The sequence below is a fragment of the Uloborus diversus genome, chromosome 2, assembly GCF_026930045.1.
Source record: "Uloborus diversus isolate 005 chromosome 2, Udiv.v.3.1, whole genome shotgun sequence".
NCBI classification, from domain to species: Eukaryota; Metazoa; Arthropoda; class Arachnida; order Araneae; family Uloboridae; genus Uloborus; species Uloborus diversus.
In genome coordinates this window covers 107,491,491-107,512,526 of record NC_072732.1, presented here as the reverse complement: position 1 = coordinate 107,512,526, position 21,036 = coordinate 107,491,491, and the positions used below count along the sequence as shown (strand labels likewise).

The window sequence follows — 21,036 nt, the reverse complement described above, 5'->3', positions numbered from 1 at the left end:
ATCGACAGATTACGATTATGATTACGCAAAAACGTAATCGATTACTCAGATTACGATTACGTAATCGGCGATTACGCCAAGCCTGCCCGACAGTAAATAGTATTTCATTCAAGAAGTGTAACTCGGCTACTTGAAATTGAGATAAATCCAGTCTTAATTTGATTTAAATTTTATATAGACATACATAAACATAGAATTGATTTAGATGATGAAAATCATCTTTTAAACGAAAGAGAAAAACTTTAATTTTCATTATATGAGTTAATTTAAAAGGAACTTATATTTCATAGGAATTAATTGCTTTTGCACATCAACCTAGGGTTCCGAACCTGGACACCATCTCTTTTCTTACGCCCCTGATAAAATGAAATAAAATCATTTTTCAATTTTACCGAATAATCTCAAAAACTCACAACATTTAGTAATTGACTTTTAATATGTTAATATATCAACATTTAATCAGTAAAAAAGAAAAATAAAGAAATAGGGAAAATATCCCAAACGGTACTATTAATTATCCGAAACATGAAACATAACTAAAAATGCTTATTTACTTCAATGTGCAATTTTTAACAACAGTGGTCTCGGCTACAACGCAATTCGACAAACGCGAAATGTCTATATAGCGAGTTTTACTCGAGAAACGAATTTTGCAGCTGACGCGAATTCCTCACCCGCAACATGAAAATTTTCGGAGCGGAAGCGCAGGGCTTATATGACCTTCTTTCTTGGGTATTAAATATTAGTTTCGTGAATGGAATTTCCTTTTAACATCACTGAAAGCCAAAATTCCCCGCACCGTACTAGTCGAAACAGATTGTTAACGTACAAATCGCCGCATTATTTTCGTTCTAAATATGAAGTTGATGAAACATAATTTCACAAAGCTGGCTGTTTATCTAAAGTTTGGAACGCATCCCTCGCGTAAGTTGAGATCCGACTGTATGTGCAAATGGAATTGATACTGAAAGCATTTTGCTTAAGGGGCAAAGTTTGCATGAAAGGGAAAAACTTCGTTTTTTTCTATCTAAGTCATGCTCTATTCAAGGCGAATATTGGGAAAATGTGTAAGTTTCTATGCCAAACAAACTAATGGCGTCAAACAGATAGAACGCGTGGCGTCAAAAAAATATATCAGAGGTCAGCTTGTATATTTCAGTCTTACGAATCTGATTGGTGCAAGTTTTACTCGCGTAAGACTTGCACCAGTCAGATTCGTTTGAAAACGCGTTTTTTTTTTTTTTTTTTTTGAAACTTTATTCAAAAGTAGTTTTTAGAAATCACTACAAACTACTTTTTTTTTGTAGCGAACTACTCGCTACTCTACTTTTTTTTTTTAAAGTAGTGCGCTACACTACAAACTACTGAAAACTGTAGCTACTACAGTAGCGTCGCTACTTGTAGCGCGCTACTTCCAACCACTGGTCCCAATTTAAATATGTGATTGGTGATTCAAACTCTGCCTGGTCTTAAAGTCTGCCGAAATTTTAAGAAAAGTCACCAAATTTAAAGAGTTGGCGTGAAATGGAAACTATTATGTGACTTCACCGTCTACATCATAGACTAATAATAAGATACTGCATAAAGTTATTACTTTTTAAAATAACTTAACATTAGCGCCTTAAGGGGAAATTCAAGGCAAATGTAAATCCCGAACTTATAGAGGCGAATTTGCTTCAAACAATCTTAGTTGGAAAAAGTTTTTGAAGAGCAAGTATAGAAAATATCTTTTTGATTCGAACATTTTCCCGTTCAATTTTGAACAGTACAAGTCCTTTAAAATTTTTGCTTACGGGGAAACTAAAAGTCAATATAAATCCCGAATTTAAAGGCGGATTTGTTTAAAACAAATTGTTTTGGAAATAGCTCTTGATGGGATCAATTCCGGACTCCCACTCCTAGAATTTTAGGACCGTCGACTTCTGTACCCGAAAATTAGTCGAACTCCGACTCCTGGACTCCAACTCTGGCTCCGTAGCTTTGGCAAAAATTTAGAAACGGAAGTAAAATGATGTGACCCCTACTCTAGGAATTTTAGTCTTCGACTGCGACTCCGATTTTTTTGTTTGAAAATAAGTCCAACTTCGAATCCACAAACATTGGCAGAGTTGCTGACTTTTGAGAGAAAGTGACCGATTCCGACTCCGAGTGCTGAATTAAAAATCTTCGACTCCTGACTCTGACTCCTAAATCCCAAAATAAGATTGACTCCGACTCCGCAGTCATGGTCTTTACTGTGAAATAATTATTGTTGATATGATTTGTTTTTATTTTTAACCGACTTCAAAAAAGGAGGTTATGATTTCGTATTGCGGCTTTTTATGTATGTTTTCGTGTTACTTCAAGAATACTGGACCGATTTGAAAAATTCTTTTTTTGTTTGGAAGAGTATGCTTTCCAGATGGTCCCATGTTATTTTGTCTGGATCTGACGAGGGGTCTCGGAGAAATCTAAGAAACTTTAAATTTTATACGTTGTGGCTACGTAGACCATCAGCTTTCGTCGGCTGCGTGATACGTCACAGGAGGTCACGTGGTTTGGCGTGAACTGTGCATTTTTTTCGACGAAGGAATCTTGACTTGAACAATATTTAATTCTCACGCATCGGGATGTTTGATTTTCACGGCGACCGCATGACTGTTAATTTTAATTATAGTCTTGCTAATGTATTTATTGCTTATGTAGTGAATCAGTAGATTAGATGTATTTTGCTACGAAAATAGTTGGATTAATTAATTTACTATAAAATTCTTTTTGCTAATAAATATTTTCATTTAGTCATTAAAGTTTGTTTTTTTAAATAAAACAGTTTTGAAATATATTTAGTGTTCAACTCAAATTGAAGTCTAAAATCGAAAGACGATTATATTTATATTCCTTAATAAATATATCGTAACTGGAGTCCGATTTCTGAAGTTTGACAAGTATTTTAGATTTAATATTTCAAGACGGCGTCAGTTTAATTTACAGTTATAGCAATACTTATTAACAGACTTCGTTGGAATTTTTTATGTACTATGCTCCCGATTACTAGAAGACGCCTGGACCGATTAGGAAAATTCCTTTTCTGTTTGAAACAGTATATTTCTCCCGGTAGTCTAATGGTCTTCAAGTCCGGGTATCAGGGATCCTGGAGAAATCGAGTTCACTCTTCAAATTTCATACTCGCGCTCTATTGTTTGTAACTTCATAGCGTCTCACTTAAAAAAACGATTTTTATGTGTTTTTTTTTTTTTAAGGATAGGAGGGATGTAACTTAGGTCCCAAACCTTTGCTTCACCATATTTGTTCTTTAGAAAAAAGTTATGGGCAAAAAACAATAAACATCATTCAATTTCAATATCAAACGATTAAATATAAAATCCATTGTTAGTGAAAGTGCCATAAAACAAAGTACTTTCTTTACTCAGTGTTACAGAAAGTACCATAAAACATTAATATTAATATTAATCAGGGTTGCCCGCTTAAGTGCGGAGGTAGGGGGGGGGGGTTGAGGGGTATTTTTCCTTTTTTGGAGGCTCTTGCTTTGGGGGAGTCCCCCCCCCTAAATATTTCCCTTGTATTAATCATTAGTCATATCGCAAATTGTGAATAAAGACTTCTTTGAAACAAACAGGAAATTCATTTGGTATCATTGCTCTAGTAGTATTTTGATCTTCATATATACAACATCACAGTAGATACTTTGTTTTTAGTGTGGTGTTGATCTATAACGGGGCCAAGTAAAGAGAAGTGTGACTTTTTCACGAGTTACGTGACACGCATTATTGTGAAATATAAAATAGTTACGAAAACCATTGACATTAAAATTGCTCTATTTAAATTAGCGCACAAATAAATCCTAAAGAGGAACTAAGATCAGTTTTTAGTGCCAATCGTATAAAATGTTATGCGCAATAAGATTTTTTCTTTAACTAACTTCAAAAAAGACGTTCTCAATTCGTCGGAATCTTTTTATGTATGTCCCCGTAAACTCAAACGCGCATTAACCAATTTGGAAAATTCTCACTCGAGATGTACGTAAGGAGTGTACTACATACTCTACCCTACGTACTTATTTTATATTTACACCGCTAAAAGACAAAAAATAAATACGGGGCCTCCTAACGTAACTGAGTAGGTTTAGATTTAAAGGCTAATTTCGCGTTTAGTTATATTTGTGTTCAACTCAGGTGGGTTGTCAAATACGTTAGGTGGTAACTTTTAGGAGGCTCTGACTTCAAAAGGTTATTCAAAATTAAGAGATCGCATATAATTAGTTAGCTATTAAAATAATTCATGGTATAGTAATTAAAATCAGTTTATTTTATAATTGGGTGTTCAGTTTAGTTGATTTTTGTTGTGGAATTGTAAAATAAATTTGATTTATACGTTTGGGTAGGAAAGCGTATATAAGTATGACCCGTTATTTTTAACTTTTTAGATCCTCTTTGTTTTTTGAAGTCGGTTCTTTTTTTATTTAAAAATAATTTTCACTCTAACGTTTTTATTTATGTATTCAGTTTTTACCGGGGAAATTCGGAGTCCTTTATGTTATAACATAAAGATATAAGCGCAGACAACTTTTTTTAAACATAAGCGAAATTGAGTGGGGCAACAAAAATTTTTCAAATTGTGTTAAGCCTAATCCAATTGGAAATCACTCAATGAAATTTAAAAAAAAACTTTCTGGCAGCACGTTCTTTTTTTTTTCTTTCAATTAAAATATCAATTCAAATGTGTTACTCTTTCTGCATGAATGCTAATAGCTTTGAGTCATACTAAAACATCTTTTTTCATGGATAAAGCTTTGAAAAGCATTCAAGACATGAACAGAAACGAAATCTACGGTTTGTTCACATTCATATCGGATATTAGAAAGTGCATTTCTAAAGAAGAGGAACTGAAACGGATTAACTATGAATTAGCTAACATCAGATCCAAATTTTCAGGTGCAAGAGCAATAAGTGGTTATCACAAAAAGAAATACGTTTGTAAGTTGCTGTTTATGTTTCTGCTCGGTTATGATATCGACATTGGCCATATTGAGGCAATTAATTTGCTTAGTTCTAACAAGTACAGCGAAAAACAGATTGGATATTTATTTGTATCTGTTCTTTTGAACGATAAATCAAATATGATGTCAATGGTTTTGAAATCAGTTAAAAATGATTTGATGACTCTGGGTTCAATTCATCAAAATCTAGCGTTGCAGTATATAGCTAACACAGCCAGCAAGAATACGGCAGATACTATGGGATTCACCGTGTTGAAACTTCTCTTATCTGGTGAAACAGAAGATTTTGTGAAGCAAAGCGCTGCTTTGTCTTTGGCAAGGCTTTTCGAATTTAACTCGGATATAATTTCCGATTATTCGGATATAGATCGAATCATCAACTGCCTCAACAGCACCAATTTGGGTCTAGTTACTGCTGTGGTGAGTTTATTGGAAGTTCTAGTGAAATCGAAGGTAAAGGAGTGCGAAAAGTGTATGTTGCTTGCTGTCTCTAGATTGAATAAGATTGTTAAAACCTCAGCTTTAGATCTGGGCGATTATTCATATTATCTTATTTCTGCTCCTTGGTTGTGTGTCAAATTACTAAGATTGATACAACAGTTTCCGGTTCCATCTGATCCTACATTGAAAGCCCATCTTTATGAATGTCTGGGCAGAATTTTGAGCAGCACCCAAGATCCGCTAAAATCAAAAAAACCTGAGCATATGTACTCAAAAAATGCAATTGTGTTCGAAGCTATAGCCTTGATTTTTCAGTTTGAATTCGATTGGAACCTTACTAAGAAAGCTTGTGACGTCATCGGTAATTTTATGCATCACCGTGAAATTAATCTGAGAGTTTTGGCTCTCGAAACCATATCCTTATATTCGAAGTCTGAGTTATGCAAACAGCAATTACGTAAGCATATAAAAACTGTGATAAATTTTCTAAACCTCGAATCGGATACCTATATTCAGCAACGGGCATCTGATTTACTTTATGTTCTTTGCAACAAATCTAATGTTGAACCCATTGTCGACGAATTGCTGTGCTTCTTGGAAACTGCGGATTATTCGATTAGAGAAGAAACAGTGCTAAAGATTGCAGTTATGGTCGAGAATTTTTGTACTGACTATAAATGGTATTTTGACGTGATATTAAAATTGATAAAAATGGCTAACGAGCATGTCAGTGATGAAGTGTGGTATAAACTGATAAACACTGTGATTGGACAGAGTGAAATACAAGCACATGCTGCTTTCGCCGTTTTTAAGGAAATAGAGGCTGGTGCATGCAATGAAGCTATAATAAAAATATCTGCGTACATATTGGGAGAATTTGGAAATCTAATTGCTGCTAATGTGAGATCTTCTCCTCTTACACAATTGAAGTTGCTCCATTCCCATTTCGAAACTTACTCTCTATCTACCAGAGCCTTATTGCTTACGACATACATGAAATTCATCAACCTTTTCCCGTGGATGAAGAGTCAGATTCAATCTATATTCAGAAGTAAAACTATTATTCAAAGCCGCGATACTGAAATTCAGCAGAGAGGTGTGGAATATCTGAAGCTTAGTCAAGTCGTTGGCGCAGGTTGCTTGGCTACCGTCTTTGAAGAAATACCGCCTATGAAAGCTCAGTCTGTTGCTCTCTTTGCTTTGAAACGGAAGAAGTCGGTCGTGTTTCAGAACTCATCACGAAGGGTTAAAGAATCTGCAGTGCCTCAACGTTCTACCACAGGAGAGGTAAAATTGCCGGAAGAACGGGAATCTGTTTTCAAAAGGTCTTATACTAGTGCAAATTCTAATGCTACGCAAAGCTCATTGGAGTGCTCATTGATAGACCTCTCGCCAAATAAAACACCTTATAATATGTCAGTTCCGAAGGAAAATTTCCTTGAACAACTAGTTTACGAAAAAAATGGAGTTTTGTACGAAAACGACTGTATACGCGTGCTTCTGGAAAGCACGTTCAGTGGCCATTCGGGAAAAATTAAACTGACTTACAAAAACAAAACCCATTTCAGATTACATAAATTCAGAGCCGCAACTCAGTCGTTTGACTTGCAAGATAAACTGACGGTGACACTACTACAATGCTATTCAATCATTGAATCTGACTGTGAAATCCAACAAACCGTCATTGCTACATGTCTGAAGGAATACAGCGGGAGCCCCGATTTCATATTTAGTTTCAAAGTGGAAGACATTCCTTACGAAATCAAGTGGAAATTACCAGTAACTCTGAATAAATTCCTCAACCCTCTTTCGCTCGATGCTGCTGGTTTCAGCTATCATTGGCGAGAGTTAAGCAATCCCGTGTTTGACGTGCAGAAAGTTTTTCTGGCTAAATGTTTTATGCCAAAAAGGGATGTTGAAAACAAGCTGATAAGTTTCGGTTTCGCTGTTCTCCCGAAAGGGGGTGAAAATCAAGAATGTATAACGTGTGCTGGAAAATTTTTCACTCGTCATGGGTATTATATATGTCTTCTGCGAATCCAAACGAGTGACCAAGATACGGTGTACAGAGCAAACGTTAGGTCAAGAAAAAGAAATATTTGTAACGAAATTTTGGAGCTTTTACGATACATTTTTTAGCATAGCAAGTTTCCCTCTTTAACTTTTTCAGATTTCGTTTTGCGGCTTAAAAAAGCAAAGTTTTTTTTTTTTTTTTTTTTTTTTTTTTTTTTTTTTTTTTTGTGGCGTGAGTGACAAAAAGAAAACATAAAAATGATGACTTTCCTCCAAGTTTGGGACTGTAAAATCTTCTGAGAATGTTCAGTTTTTTGGTTTTATTTGTATAAAATCCATTTCTTCAAAAAGACACGCCCTGAAATATTTCCTTGTGTCAGATACAAGAAATTAGTAAAGAATGTCATTTTCAAAATGTTTAAAAGTTTTTTTTATACATTTCAGTTGAAGCAAAATTTGCCTTGCTACTTCAACTTTTAAGGAACTCATTTTTTAACTTCTGCTTTTCAGAAAAACTTGGGAAATATTCGAAATTGACTGAGAGAACGAAAAGAAAAATGACCCTTTGGATATCTGATGTATAAATAAAGCTTTCATAGTTTTCAATTATGTTGGTAATGGTTTTTTTAATATTTTTACTAGCTCACTTTATATGACTGACTAGCATTCCCGTACCCGGCATTGCTCGATTAATGGAATTAGCAGGAGATAAGTGTTTGGTGCACCTAGTAACTAAAATCTCCTATAATAATTACTTATTACCTATATTTTTCTAATTTTGGGAGGATCTCGGGGCCCCTGGACTCCTTATATATATGCCCTTGGCCTAAACCGATCCTTAACTGTCATTAACGATCATTTTAAAGTATTGATTTTCTTTCAAAACGCAGACCATCCACATTTTATTGTTATGCCTGTGTGTTTAAGCAAGAACTTCTTCGTATACAACATTTTTGGGTTTTTTTTTCTGGTGCTAAAATTATTAAACTGCCTTGATGAACCGACTCTGGAGCAAGCTACATAAAATTGGCCGTGTGAAAAACAGTCTTCTCTTAAATCGATCCCTGCTACTTTTAACGTCTGCCCTTGCGACTTATTAATGGTTATTGCAAAGCAAACTTTTACAGGAAACTGCACTCTTCTAAATTCAAAAGGATAGTCCGACGGAATTAATGGAATGCGGGGTATAAAAACCAACTCTCCTCGAGCACATTCAGTCATTATCGTAGCTTCGATTACATACTTATTAAGTCTAATCACTTGTAGTCTGGTGCCATTGCATAACTTTGGTGGACAAAGGTTTCGTAGTAGCATTACTGGTGTTCCAGCTTTCAGGTGAAGTAGGTGAGGTGGAAAACCTGGAGGGTCTAAGGTATTAAGAAACTCTTTTGGATACTGCACTGCATCATCACGATTTGTTGTTGTATCAAAAGATTTGTAGTAAATATCTTCTCCACTAAACGACTTTAATAAGATGCTGTTGACTTCTGCGGCTGTATCATTTTTTGGAGATAAGATGGCACGCTCGCACAACCATTCAATGGGCTTTTTTTTATATCAGCAACATCAGGATAAATCTTGGCGATGAGATCTGGCAATTCCGTGACTACCGTAGCGAGTGCGTTGGGTATAATAATTTTGCCAGCACATTCAGGATATAATCCGTCTCCTATTTTAAGGAGAAGATTAGAAAACAATTCCGCAGACGCATCTCCATGTAAATGAACTCTCATATTCTTACTCAAACGAAGTTTCTGCACTTTAGGCCATAGATACGACGATTTGCATGCGTTAACTTCATTTGCACGTATTCCTCTAGGTACAACCGGTAATGTTTGCCGAAAATCTCCTGCTAGTAGAACAGTTACTCCACCCATTACTTCCTCAGAATTTCTTAGATCTTTGAGAGTTGCATTAAGAGCCTAGAATCCTGCTTTATGAGCCATAGTACTCTCATCCCAGATAATGAGTTTACAATCACGTAAAACCTTAGCCAAATTACTCTGTTTTTTAATATTGCACGTTGGATTCTCTGAGTAACTGAGGTTAAGGGGTAATCTAAAAGCAGAATGAGCTGTCTTTCCACCCTCCAATAACGTTGCAGCTATTCCAGATGATGCAGTTGCCAAGGCAATGCCTTTATTGCTTCTGACCTTTGAAAGAAGTAAATTGAAGAGAAATGTTTTTCCAGTGCCACCAGGTGAATCTAAGAAAAATATTTGGCCTGTACCAGACTCGAGGCTGTTGAGGACCTTTTGAGATACGCTGGACTGTTCGCCTGTTAGAGAGACTTCTGCATTATGTACTTTTTTCTTCAAATCTTCACGATTAAAATTTGTTTCTCGCATGTATTCTCTGTTTTGCAAATTAGTCTCAAATCGCTCATGCTGAGGTAAACCATAATCCATTAAGCGCTAACCTCCCAGAGTCTGAACACTGTCTTCAATCAGAATCAAGCATTGATTGTACGTTTTGTCCTTAGTTGAAAGAGCGGAGTCTGGCAGTTGTCTTTCATGCTGAAACTGGATGTCTTCTGAAAAACTGTCCTTGTACTTTTCCCAAAGGCTTCGTGGATCAGAGGGATGACAAAATACCAAGATCACTGAAAAAAGTTCTCGCAGTTTGAATGATGAGCTGCTTAAAATAGCTTCCTCAATAGTGTATTGCCACTGTTTATCATCCTCGAGCAATCCCATTGCCATGCATGCAGCTTTGAATGTAGGGTATTCAACATTGCTTACAGTTTTTAAATAAGAAAAAGATGTTGGGCCTCTGACATGATGGAGGAGGAGGCGTAGGTGGTAACACTCAACATTGTTAGGATGAATTGTGTAAACGTGTCCTAAAGCAGAATCTTTCTTTATCCCTGGCTATTGATCAATATTCTCTCCACGCCTACGTCTTGTAAACTTCTTACTCTGTTGCCACACATAATACGAAGGAACTTCAACATACAGAAGTGTTCTGGCAAACTCGTCAATTTTGCAAAGGTTGAAGAATGCCGAAAGTGTTGTCTCTGGAGGTTTTACAACTTTGTTATGAATATTATGTGCGGTGAAGCAAACACGTTGGCCATTTTCCAGATGCACAGCAAGATGAATTACTGCAGGGTATCTCTCATGAATAGGAAATCCCAATATTTTCCACACTGCTTCTGAACTGCTGATATATCTGCCAGATTCGTATATCTCTATCTCATCAATATCTTTATCATTCTTTAAAATGAAGGCTGCTTGATCATTTCCTTTAGTGATGTATTTACAAACATACTTTATGTATTTTACGGAATTCGTTATCTCAACATTAATATGAGATTCAAAAGTACGCAACAAAACGGGATTGTATGCTTGCTTAATTTTTTTTTCTAATTTTGGGAGGGTCCCGGAACCCTGGACTCCTTATATATATGCCATGGCCTAAACCGATCCTTAACTGTCATTAACGATCATTTTAAAGTATTGATTTTCTTTGAAAACGCAGACCATCCACATTTTATTGTTATGCCTGTGTGTTTAAGCAAGAACTTCTTTGTATACAATATTTTTGGTTTTTTTTTCTGGTGCTGAAATTATTAAACTGCTTGAAGAACTGACTCTGGAGCAAGCTACATAAAATTGGCCGTGTGAAAAACAGTCTTCTCTTAAATCGATCCCCGCTACTTTTAACGTCTGCCCTTACGACTTATTAATGGTTATTGCAAAGCAAACTTTTACAGGAAACTGCACTCTTCTAAATTCAAAAGGATAGTCCGACGGAATTAATGGAATGCGGGGTATTAAAACCAACTCTCCTCGAGCACATCCAGTCATTATCGTAGCTTCGATAACATACTTATTAAGTCTAATCACTTGTAGTCTGGTGCCATTGCATAACTTTGGTGGACAAAGGTTTCGTAGTAGCATTACTGGTGTTCCAGCTTTCAGGTAAAGTAGGTGAGGTGGAAAACCTGGAGGGTCTAAGGTATTAAGAAACTCTTACGGATACTGCACTGCATCATCACGATTTGTTGTTGTATCAAAAGATTTGTAGTAAATATCTTCTCCACTAAACGACTTTAATAAGATGCTGTTGACTTCTGCGGCTGTATCATTTTTTGGAGATAAGATGGCACGCTCGCATAACTATTCAATGGGCTTATTTTTTATATCAGCAACATTAGGATAAATCTTGGCGATGAGATCTGGCAATTCCGTGACTACCGTAGCGAGTGCGTGGGGTATATTAATTTTGCCAGCACATTCAGGATATAATCCGTCTCCTATTTTAAGGAGAAGATTAGAAAACAATTCCGCTGACGCATCTCCATGTAAATGAACTCTCATATTCTTACTCAGACGAAGTTTCTGCACTTTAGGCCACAGATACGACGATTTGATGCATGCGTTAACTTCATTTGCACGTGTTCCTCTTTAGGTACAACCGGTAATGTTTGCCGAAAATCTCCTGCTAGTAGAACAGTTACTCCACCCATTACTTCCTCAGAATTTCTTAGATCTTTGAGAGTTGCATTAAGAGCCTCGAATCCTGCTTTATGAGCCATAGTACTCTCATCCCAGATAATAAGTTTACAATCACGTAAAACCTTAGCCAAATTACTCTGTTTTTTAATATTGCAGGTTGGATTCTCTGAGTAATTGAGGTTAAGGGGTAATCTAAAAGCAGAATGAGCTGTCTTTCCACCCTCCAATAACGTTGCAGCTATTCCAGATGATGCAGTTGCCAAGGCAATGCCTTTATTATTTCTGACCTTTGAAAGAAGTAAATTTAAGAGAAATGTTTTTCCAGTTCCACCAGGTGAATCTAAGAAAAATATATGGCCTGTACCAGACTCGAGGCTGTTGAGAACCTTTTGATATACGCTGGACTGTTCGCCTGTTAGAGAGGCTTCAGCATTATGTACTTTTTTCTTCAAATCTTCAAGATCAAAATTTGTTTCTCGCATGTACTCTCTGTTTTGCAAATTAGTCTCAAATCGCTCAGGCTGAGGTAAACCATAATCCATTAAGCACTGACCTCCCAGAGTCTGAACAGTGTCTTCAATCAGAATCAAGCATTGGTTGTACGCTTTGTCCTTAGTTGAAAGAGCGGAGTCTTGCAGTTGTCTTTCATGCTGAAACTGGATGTCTTCTGAAAAGCTGTCCTTGTACTTTTCCCAAAGGCTTCGTGGATCAGAGGGATGACAAAATACCAAGATCACTGAAAAAAGTTCTCGCAGTTTGAGTGATGAGCTGCTTAAAATAGCTTCCTCAATAGTGTATTGCCACTGTTTATCATCCTCGAGCAATCCCATTGCCATGCATGCAGCTTTGAATGTAGGGTATTCAACATTGCTTACAGTTTTTAAATAAGAAAAAGATGTTGGACCTCTAACATGATGGAGGAGGAGGCGTAGGTGGTAACACTCAACATTGTTAGGATGAATTGTGTAAAAGCGTCCTAAAGCAGAATCTTTCTTTATCCCTGGCCATTGATCAATATTCTCTCCACGCCTACGTCTTGTAAACTTTTTACTCTGTTGCCACACATAATACGAAGGAACTTCAACATACAGAAGTGTTCTGGCAAACTCATCAATTTTGCAAAGGTTGAAGAATGCCGAAAGTGTTGTCTCTGGAGGTTTTACAACTTTGTTATGAATATTATGTGCGGTGAAGTAAACACGTTGGCCATTTTCCAGATGCACAGCAAGATGAATTACTGCAGGGTATCTCTCATGAATAGGAAATCCCAATATTTTCCACACTGCTTCTGAACTGCTGATATATCTGCCAGATTCGTATATCTCTATCTCATCAATATCTTTATCATTCTTTAAAATGAAGGCTGCTTGATCATTTCCTTTAGTGATGTATTTGCAAACATACTTTATGGATTTTACGGAATTCGTTATCTCAACATTGATATGAGATTCAAAAGTACGCAACAAAACGGGATTGTATGGTACAACCCATCTGTTATCTAACTGAAATCCTTTAAGATTAACTGTGAAACCACCGTCCTCTATAGTTCTCCTACGATACAAAGGATAACCATCTTGTCCCCTCTGCGTTTCTTGGACGAAAGGGCGAGGATATCGTTTTGTGCAGCAACCATCTTTCATGCAGGGAGAAAATGTATTTACACTTCCGCATGGCCCATGAATCATATTAGCCTTAACAATATCAGAGAGAAGGGGATCACGATCAACATCTGGAATTTCAGCACACACAACTTTATCAACCATATCAGCAGTAATGGCTTCTTCCAGCCACAGCAGGCAATGAATATGGGGCAACCCTCGTTTTTGCCACTCTACAGATAACATGTGACACCGAACTTTACCAAAAACTTGTCCTTTAACTATAAGATCCATAAACTCCTTCACTTTCATATGGAAAACTCTCGCAATGATGTCATGACGTTGATAATGCTTCTGTCCGGGATACAATTCTCGCTGCATCTCTTTCCATTTTGGGTTACACGTGAAAGTTATAAATAAATCTGAACTTCCATAATGACGTACATATGACATGGCATCTTGAGCTCGTTCGTGCATGTAACGGGGTCCACCGATAAACGATGATGGTAATACCACTTTCTGTCCTATTTGATCAGCGTCATACCTTCCTACTTCATCTCTTAAATGAATGTATTCCTCTGATCTCAGTTTGCTTTGATTGTATTTGAGAAAATTCAGTTTTTCAGTTTCTATCTTAGCATACTCATCAACTAAGAATTGACTTAGAAGAGCACAGTAGCGTAGCAGATAATTTTCTTCTGTATCTCATAACATTATACGCCAAGAATAAAACTGAGCTGCAGAAACAGTTTTCTTGACAGGTAATTTAGTAGTAGGCCCCAACTTATCAGCAGTATCTTGCTGAAGTACATCAACTGAATATCCATCTTCCCCATAGCAAAACATGAGAGGATATTGCAGGGCATCATATGCCCTATGGAGTTCGCTTATTCGTTGCTGTTTTGCATTGCGGCTTTCAAGGATGATGTCTCTCTGCTGAAACTGCTGTCCTACAATCACCAGAGCCACCTCGTTGGCTGATGGTGCATTGAAACGTCCTTTATGTGCATTGGCAGGCATACGATCTGCGTGAATCACTACTTGAAAATTTCGACACTGAAGTGGCACCTTATCTAACGCAGTTTTTAAGTCCTTGATGTAATTATTTACTTCATGCAGCATATGTTGAAGTTGCTTTACCAAGTCTGGCTTGACACCAGGATAGTTGTGTGACCTTATGTGAGCTTCTTTTTCATCATCACCTACGAAATATATCTGTAAGAATTAAGCCTGTTGCTCTGTTTCTGGGAGCAAACTTCCACACAAATGATAAACTTGTCCTTGAACTTTGAATGTTGGCATGAAACCAGTCTCCTTAATTTGCTTGGCTCCAAACGATGTCATTTGAAAACATCCGTTGTACTGCCGAATACGATCAATAAAATGGCGGTGATCTGGATGGTGGCCCATGAGCAAACTATACAGTGGTTCTGGTGGAGGTGGTAGTGGTGGAAGCTGTACTTTACCCCCGCTGCAGCACAAACCTGGGCTTTCACGTTTGAACTTTTTTGCATGGCACACTGGGCATTTATTGTCCATAGTACCAATTTCATTTTCATATTCTATATTACAATCATATGCAAAACCTGATTAGGTTTTCGTGTTCCATGGACGTAAACGGCGTTCAGTTCGTAAACCAGGATTTTGTTCCTCATAATTTTTTTGAGCAGATCTCTGAGCTTCTGGGTGATTTTTTTTATATTTTTTGACTGATGCAGCTAAAGCTTCTGGGTGACTTGTTTGATATTTCTTGACAGCAGCAGCTAAAGCTTCTGGGTGACTTGTTTGATATTTCTTGACAGCAGCAGATAAAGCTTCTGGGTGGCTTGTTTGATATTTCTTCACAGCAGCAGCTAAAGTTTCTAGGTGACTTTGTTGATATTTTTTGACTGCAGTTTTCAACTGCTTTTTACGTGTAGCATTTGAAAATCTGGCTCGTCTTTTTTTTCCTTTTTTCCTTAGTGTTTTCAAAATCAGTGGTATTATGGAGTGATTCTGTGTTACTTTCAGAGACTATACTGGCTTCATTTACCGGTATGTAAACATCAAAGTGTCCATTCGAAAGATCACCACTAAATTTCAGTCTTCTCACCGGAAAAGTGTCATTTCCAAATTTTGCATAAAATTTGCCTTCAAAATAAACTTCAAATAAGAACTGAAAAATGTCTCCAGCAGCGAATAATTCACAGAATCCACCAAAAACATGAACCTGCGACATATCCACTAAGTAATCTTCGGAGCTTTCATAATTATTACCGTGTTTATCACATGACATAATAGAAAATTGATCCCAATGATTATAAACGTAATTAACTATGGTAGCACGAATTTCATTAAACATAGCTTCACTATTATACAATAAAAACGAAAGAGATCGGAAAAGACATTCACCATCACCTGTAATATTAACGACATGATGAGGAAGAATAGTTCCGTTCACATTGATGTGCTCCATCCTCAATGAGTTTTTAAAAAAGTAAGTTTTATAATAAAATCAAACAAAATAACAAATTAAACTTTTCTAATTACATTTGCAAGAAACAAATAATGTTATTTAAAAACCAAAAATTGAATAGCAAAACAGCTTGCCAACAAAATTTACACAGAGTAAGAAAAAAAGGGTCCGATCTGTAATACTGAAAGTTATTTGCGAATTATTTGACTTAAGAAAAGCCTCGAAGAATCATGTGAGAAACAAAAACAATATCAAATTTATAGTTCGCTATCGATCAAAAGTTGAGATGAAGTATTGAATACTGATTTGAATGGAGGAAAGCCTTCGAAAATAAGGGATTTGAACTTCAATGACAGATTTTAATTTCGCAGAAATTAATGGGTTTTAATTAATTTCTCCCGAACTAATTGAGATTTCGAAAAATCCTTTCTTAGTGGTTACTTTCGTAATCATGCGGACATGCTTGCCAAATTTCAAGTCTGAAGCTTCAGTGGTTTTGGCTGGGCGTTGATATATATATGTATATATATGTTTATATATATGTTATCTCAGGACATTGATTTTTATATATTAAGATAATACAGAACAAATTCCGGAGAATATTTTAAACTAAATACAAATATATTAAGATCAACTTTTCTCATCTCTAGTAACAAAATTACCTTTTTTGTCCATTCCAGTCATATTGCACAAAGGGGGGGGGGGGGGGGGGCTAAAACCGCAAAGCACGATGTAGTTCTGATTTTTTAATATGTTGTTTGGGTCAGTTAGGGTAGTGTAAATCTAAGTTTGCAGTTTTCAAAAACCTGTGCTTGCTGCGTAATTCACGAAAAATTGCAAAATTCGGACTTTGTTTTTGTAATTTCTTTCTTTATAACTCCTAAACTATCCAACTATTGATAGTAAATGTGAATAGCCATTTTAAAGCACATTATATTTTAAACAATTTAAGCTCAAGTAGCGTTCAGTATGACCTATAGTTTAGTAGATATCGTACTTCAAAAATTGGCCATTTTTGGCGAAAAATAAAAAAAGTATGCTTCGATCACATTCCACGCCTAATATGGACATGAATTGCCAGACCACAAACGAAGTCTGTAGATTCAATAGTTCTTTTACAATCGCAAAACAACAAATAATCGGAAAATTCCATTTTTGAAGAAATGAGACAAAACACTTTTCAAGACAATATGGAAGATCCTATTCTAAAAAAAGGGGGCAAAGAACGATACAATAAGACTCTAATGCGTGTGTTAATGCCTTTAACATTGATGAATTTTCGGCCGTATTTCATTTTTCAACTGGAAAGTTACATAAAGAGTTTTATTTTGAATGGAGAATAATTTTGGTATCAGACGAATTTGTTATGAGATTTATAACTATCTCAAGACGGACGATCAGAGAAGCAAATATAATAAGTGAAAATGAAAGTCCATTCATTCTTTTTGCAAAAGCAAATGAAACTGTCCAGGTTCATTATATCAAATGTAAAGCTTCAGCTGGAAACCTAGAATGAAAAATGTATCCCTATGTACACTTTAAGCGCAATATTGTCGAATGTTTATACTTATTGAAAAATCATTCAAGCAGAAAGTATGGAAAATAGGGATGCACCTAGAAACATTAACCAAAATGCTTCCACTTTTTCACTTAGCAAGTCTCGATTTCTACGCAAAAAGTACTCGCATTTATTTACAAGAAATGTGAAAAGCGGAATGAATTCAAAGGATTTTTATGTACACTGGAAGAAACTTCCACGGTTTTGCGAATCAATAAATTTTCGCCTAGTTTGTGAGCATACTTGTGTAATGAATGAACCGGTTCTAAGGAAACTAAAGGATAGCCTGAAAGAACTAATCCATAGTTGTAACATATTAAACATTTCAGCTGTGTGCTTTTTCGTTGATTCTAATGAATTATGTTCACGTTAAACTTTATTGGAGAACTGGAATGACTCAGGGACGTTTTTGCTGTCTTCAGACACATCAGAACGACTGCGTGCTAGCTCAATATGATTATATTTGACTTTTTAACATCAGAGTGCTCCCGAGACCCACGTGATAACAGGCCAGACAACTTCTCTCCCCCCCCCCCCCCGCTTCGTTACTCCACCAGTCGTCGATCTTTGAACTTGGCGCGAAACTTTGAAAGCAGTGCAGTTTGCAGGCACACAGTAGTGCTGCTTTCTCTGGTTGAAATAGATGAAATAGGAAAAATATGTAACTTCGGATGCACATTCTTGAACACAATACTGTTGGATTTATCTCTTCCTTTCCACGTACCGGAATGTAGAGGCAATTAAAATATATATATATATATAATAAGTCTTGTAAGTGTCTGAGTGTCTGCTGAGTGAAAGGGAGTTAGCGATTTGCGCTACCGAACAACCTGCATGAGAAGAAAAAAATCGGGTGCCTCATGGAATAAATTTTAAAGTTCGGAGGTAAGTACTTTTCTCAGATGAATAAATTAACATTTTATGCTTCATGCAGTTAAGGTTACTTAACTTTTCCTCCATTACACAAACAATTGTCAGTTTCCTTTCTGATATCTTTGTCTGTAATTTGTAATTTCAGCATACTGCTTTAATATTTGAAACGGTTAACTTGCAACTTTTTATTGCTTTATTTTTTCAACCTTGTGCACGCATTTATTCGAAATGGATTTTCCAAGCTGACAATATACATATGTCAAAATTTTCCGCGAATATACTTGTTGCTATCAGAAGCAACGTAACTTGGTGTTGATATTCAGTTAATATGTAAACAAGTTTATTGAAACAGGCTTTTAACTGAACTAATCTTATATTTTCGGTTTCGATTAAATTGTTTCATACGCTAGCATGTGTTATTTTGATCAAAAAACATTCCTTGATGGGCTTCCGTAGTTCTGAGGTAAGAAGATTAGCTTTGAACACCGGAGGTGGTGGGTTCGATACTCAAACATTTTCCCCCAACTACGCCCCTGCAATGTTATTCAAAAAAGCTGGTTCTGAGCGCAAATTAAAAAAAATATGTTTTTTTTTTTTTGGCACTGTTGTCTTTAAGTTTTATGATATTTATGTACAAATTGTGGTTGAGTTAACGGTATTCATGATTTCTGGGCTTGCGAAAGATTACTTTTTAGCAGTGGATACAATGTGTTTTTGCCAAATGCTCTATGCTTGTTTGTTATGCTTAAAAAAGGCAAAATGTCTTGAACTATATAATTTTTGAACTCCTTGGGGTTTTCTGTTAAAAAGCTTTCAGGAACTCTGAAACTGTAACATAAATTGAATTAGGGGCTGTCCATAAAGGATGTTGCAAAATTTTGAAAAATCCCCCCCCCCCCCCCTCCTTGTTACATGTAACGCTGTTCAACATGAGCACATTTTTATAAACACGCATGATGTCACACTTCTTGTTATCCTCTCCCTTCCCCCTATCACAAAAATGTCACACTGAATTCCTAAAAGAGCCTACTCAGCAAAATGTTGATCTAAATTTAACATATATGGAGTTTTAAGTATTGAAGAAAGTTGATAAAATGGTCATTCTATGAGAATTTTTTTGAAAAAGGTTACTTTGTCATCAATTAATGCTCTTTAAAATAATTTTTCAAAAGCCTAAAATGATTAACTATTAAAGCCCCTCCCACACACACAAGAATCATTAGCAGCAGAAAAAGCTGAAAATGGAAAAGTAGCCAAATTCCAAATAAAAAAAAAGGCTGCTTTGATATTGAATACATTTTTTTTTGATGTACAACATACAGTATTCATGATGTTGTATAATTCATTCTTTAATTAACGTTTTTCAAGTTGAATTCCTGTGTAACTTTTCGAGAGTGCCCACCGAAGGGGGGAGGGGTAGGAATCATAGTCTCATAATAATGATAGCTTTTCAACGGCTATAGTTATAAATAACTGTGCCCTTGAAATTTTAAGGGAGATGGGGGAGATGTTTTTGGGATATTTTTCTTGAAGTTTTCATAATTGAAGGAGGTAGGGCACCGTTTACTTTGGGGAATGGCACCCAAACATTTATGTCTTTTTAAAAGCATAAATTTGCTAAGCTAAGTTAACATTAATAATCTGGTATTATGTATTTTAATTTGATGTTATGTCTTTGAAACATATTGCAGTTATGTTTCTCGTTTACTTTAGTAAAAATGTTTATTTATATTTTAAAATTTCATTTTATTCTTATTCAAATACAATGGCAAAATTATTTTTTGTTTTGATGTAATTGTAAAATGAAAGTTCATTTATTTATTTGAATACTTCTTAAGACTCAATATTTCAATACAATATACGAGTAGTTAAAATGCGATTAGTGTTAAAAAAAATTTCAAATGAAAAATAAAACTATGTTTATTTATCACTTTGTTTTTACAAGATTGTAAAATAAAATCGTGTTTAGTTATTTGAATACTTTTTAAGACTTATAAATGTTTTTATGTGAAATACTATGAATTAAGCTCAGTGTATTTTTTAATGTATGATTATTGGTTCCTTTTTATGTTTTCAAATGAAAAAGTAGAAGTTTTAATACTACTAAAATAGTAGAAGACAATAATAAATAAACCAAATAGTTTAATTAAACCAAAATACTAATCAAAGCGCTCACTTCCCAATATCATTGTGGATCGACGAACGATGACGTCATTTGCTAGTTGGATGGCCTTTTTATCTCGAAGGCCTCGGTGCTCCTGAGGAAACGTTTTTCCAAATCGTGTAATAAACGACCCAAAATGACGAATTGCTCTCTAGGTTTGCACTTGAGGGCATTGAAGATAAAAACAACTAGAGAAATTGATTGAAACATTATCTGAACCACCGTCGAAAAAAGTACATCTCAACAGATCGGAATCGATGATGAAAAGGATGTGGATCTACTTTTTTATTTATTTATTTATTTATTTATTTATTTTTGCTGTTTTTGTCTCAAGCATTCAAAATATTTTCTTCCAGTAAAGTGCCAATGTCCAGTTAATTTGTATTCAGTTTTCAACCGAGGAAAAATCGAATAACTCTTAGATTCGTACTTTTTTTTCACGCAGTTAGTGGAAGTGATACCACATCTTCCGCGTGTC

The 21,036-nt window shown here is 35.7% G+C and overlaps 1 protein-coding gene across 1 annotated transcript; it reads right to left on the bottom strand.

Moving 5' to 3' along the window:
• Nucleotides 1-11,780: 11,780 nt before the first annotated feature.
• On the bottom strand, nucleotides 11,781-13,985 carry LOC129216472 (uncharacterized). Its single transcript, XM_054850687.1, has one exon. The coding sequence runs from the start codon at nucleotides 13,983-13,985 to the stop codon at nucleotides 11,781-11,783; it is 2,205 nt and encodes a 734-aa protein (XP_054706662.1).
• Nucleotides 13,986-21,036: the final 7,051 nt, after the last annotated feature.